General features: G+C 38.6%; 1 protein-coding gene across 5 annotated transcripts in view; it reads left to right on the top strand.

The window, feature by feature from the left end:
• Positions 1-2,500, top strand: part of LOC138000807 (structural maintenance of chromosomes protein 1A-like) — a 172,116-nt gene that overhangs the window by 50,254 nt on the left and 119,362 nt on the right. For all 5 annotated transcript variants that reach the window (XM_068847459.1, XM_068847457.1, XM_068847458.1 and 2 more), the window contains exon 7: positions 2,206-2,296. In XM_068847459.1, coding sequence (XP_068703560.1) covers positions 2,206-2,296 — 91 coding nt within the window. The remainder of the gene's footprint in view (positions 1-2,205; positions 2,297-2,500) is intronic.

Raw genomic sequence — 2,500 nt, 5'->3', positions numbered from 1 at the left:
AACAAGATTGACCATAACCTGCAATCAGGCCCACCTGTCAATTTTGATGTTATCTTATGTCATGCTATAAATATGACGCAGTCAGATTCTTCTGTAACTTACAGTGAACTCCTGATAATTTGAACCTTCAAGGGAAATTGAAAAAGGTACGAGTTAACAGGAGTTCAAGTTATCAGGAAAGGAAAGGAACTTTATTTAAGTGTCTAGTCGTTCTAGCGCTGGAGCACTAATTGGGGACACTGTAAACTGAAATTAACGATGAAAACAAATCAAGTCAAAGGTTGGTTTTTGAGGAGAGGGGAAACCGGAGTACCTGGAGAAAACCTCTCAGTGCAGAGTAGAGAACCAACAAACTCAACCCACATGACGCCAAGTCAGGGAATCGAACCCGGGCCACATTGGTCGGTGGCGAGTGCTCTCACCACTACGCCATCCCTGGCACCTCAGTTAAGCAGCAATCCATTATGAAGATACAGTCGCTGTAGTTAAATGTACCCTAAACCAACGAAAACTGAACTAAACTGTCACGTTTTTGTGTAATGCAAAAAAAGACAAAGGTTACGAGGCTGCTTCCAAATTACATGAAATGTTTTGGACTGTGGCACACTGTTTGTCTTGATTGTACGTTGTCACGTATTGACAGACCTGGTTGGAATTATAAAGGGTAAAATATATACAGAATGACCTGAAGGGAAACAAAAGTTTCTTCAAATTAGCGGGAGATTTGGATTGTTGAGGGTTTGAGTTACTAAGGGTAAAATTGCAGTAAATGCATGACGGAAATCCAGGGGAAATTGATTTCGGAAAGGTGCCAAAAACAGAATTCTAGCTGAAATGTCAGACTTCAGCCATTCAGTGGTACATGTAGCTACCTATATCTGCAAATCCCACTTGACAGTTAATGCCATTTCTCTCAGGCAAATTATCAAGGAGAACACTCGCCTTTCAAGAATTATAAATCACTAGAGAGTGAGCAACAATCATTTACATCTTGTTTGCTGGCTTGTTCCACTTCCGGCAAAGCTTTCATAACCAAACTGGGTGTGCAGAAGATGAAGACCTGGAAAACAAAGACCCCCCCAGAAAAAAAGACATATCAAACAGCAAAATAACAAAACACATCATTTATATTATTTCAAACGATCCATAAACTACGTGTGTCATTTTAAATGACCTGAATTGATCTGGTTTTTTCTGTTTGGTGTGTTATTTTTTCTGAGGTTGTTTTCCGGGTCTTGGTCTGCGAAGTCCTTTTCTTCCAAGTCTTTGTTTTTGGCACTTCTTGTTGCCTTGAGGCAAATTCTCATGGACCTGATGGCAAAACTTTGAAACTCAAAATTGCATTGGAGTATGGAAAATGTGGAATAAATTAAATCCAGAAATAAACCGTTAATAAAACTTAACTAGCTTGTATGACGAGTTTTAGTCGATAAAAATGAGAAGGCCGGCTTAATAAAAGAAATAAGCATTGTTGTTTCACTCACTTGTCTGTTGTCTCTTTGTAATCTTTCATTGGTAATCTGGTGCCATTCTGTCCACTATTTTGTAAAGGAGAGAGAAGGTAGGAAACACCTCACCAGTCGATCACCCTAGTGAACCGAGACCAGTCACATGTTCGAAGATTCTATCAAATACCTATTCAAGGGAATAGCCATGATATCCACTCTGCACAGGGAAATTGCCACAAAATTTAAATTTCCCCCTTTGTCAGCATCCTTATGAGGATCAGAGAAAAAGAAAAAAACAGTCAAATATTGGTGACCAAGTAGCTTCTCCCTTTGTGCAAATCTTTCCCTACACCCCTCCCCAGACTTGACAGAATTCTGGGAGTGTGAGGTTTCATCCAAGGTTTAAACGTGAATGCATAAAATTACTCACCCCAAGTTGGCTCAGTACATGTAGCTGAACTGGCACTTCTTTGGTATTGCAGTTGTCATGGGTTAAATGAAGTTAAAACCTAGATTTTTCAGGCTTTCCTTTCTTTACTGCTAAAGTAATGTCCCTAACTCCGATGATCAAAAATCTTCATGTTTCCATTTTCAACTTGTGTAATAATATTATATTTGAGCTGAGCTGAGCTTTCTTACAGATGCTTCGTAAAATTGAAATCTACTATACATTTCATCTTCTTTGTGCATGGTAATTATATGCTGAAAGTGAAAAGTTATTTCTATAATGTAGCAAGTGATTTTAATGTAAATACAGATCTGGAGAGCTGGGAGATGATTATGAGAAAAAGAAGGTGGATATGCAAAAAGCCGAAGAGGAGACAAGCTTTAATTATCACAAGAAAAAGGTATTAAAAAGGTTTACATCTATTCTTGATAATGTTTTGATTTATTTTGTTATTAAGGACAATTCTCTGATCCCTCTGCTACAATTAGTATGATTTAGTGGGTCCTTGCAAACTTTAGTGCAGTGCCGATTCACCCATTGACTCCTGGGGGTTCCCCATTGACGAGTAGACAGAGTAAAATACTAAGTATGGACGGTTTGGGTA

Source organism: Montipora foliosa, chromosome 4 (genome assembly GCF_036669935.1).
Source record: "Montipora foliosa isolate CH-2021 chromosome 4, ASM3666993v2, whole genome shotgun sequence".
Lineage (NCBI taxonomy): Eukaryota > Metazoa > Cnidaria > Anthozoa > Scleractinia > Acroporidae > Montipora > Montipora foliosa.
The sequence above is the reverse complement of the archived record's forward strand: the minus strand, read 5'-3'. Positions and strand labels throughout refer to the sequence as shown.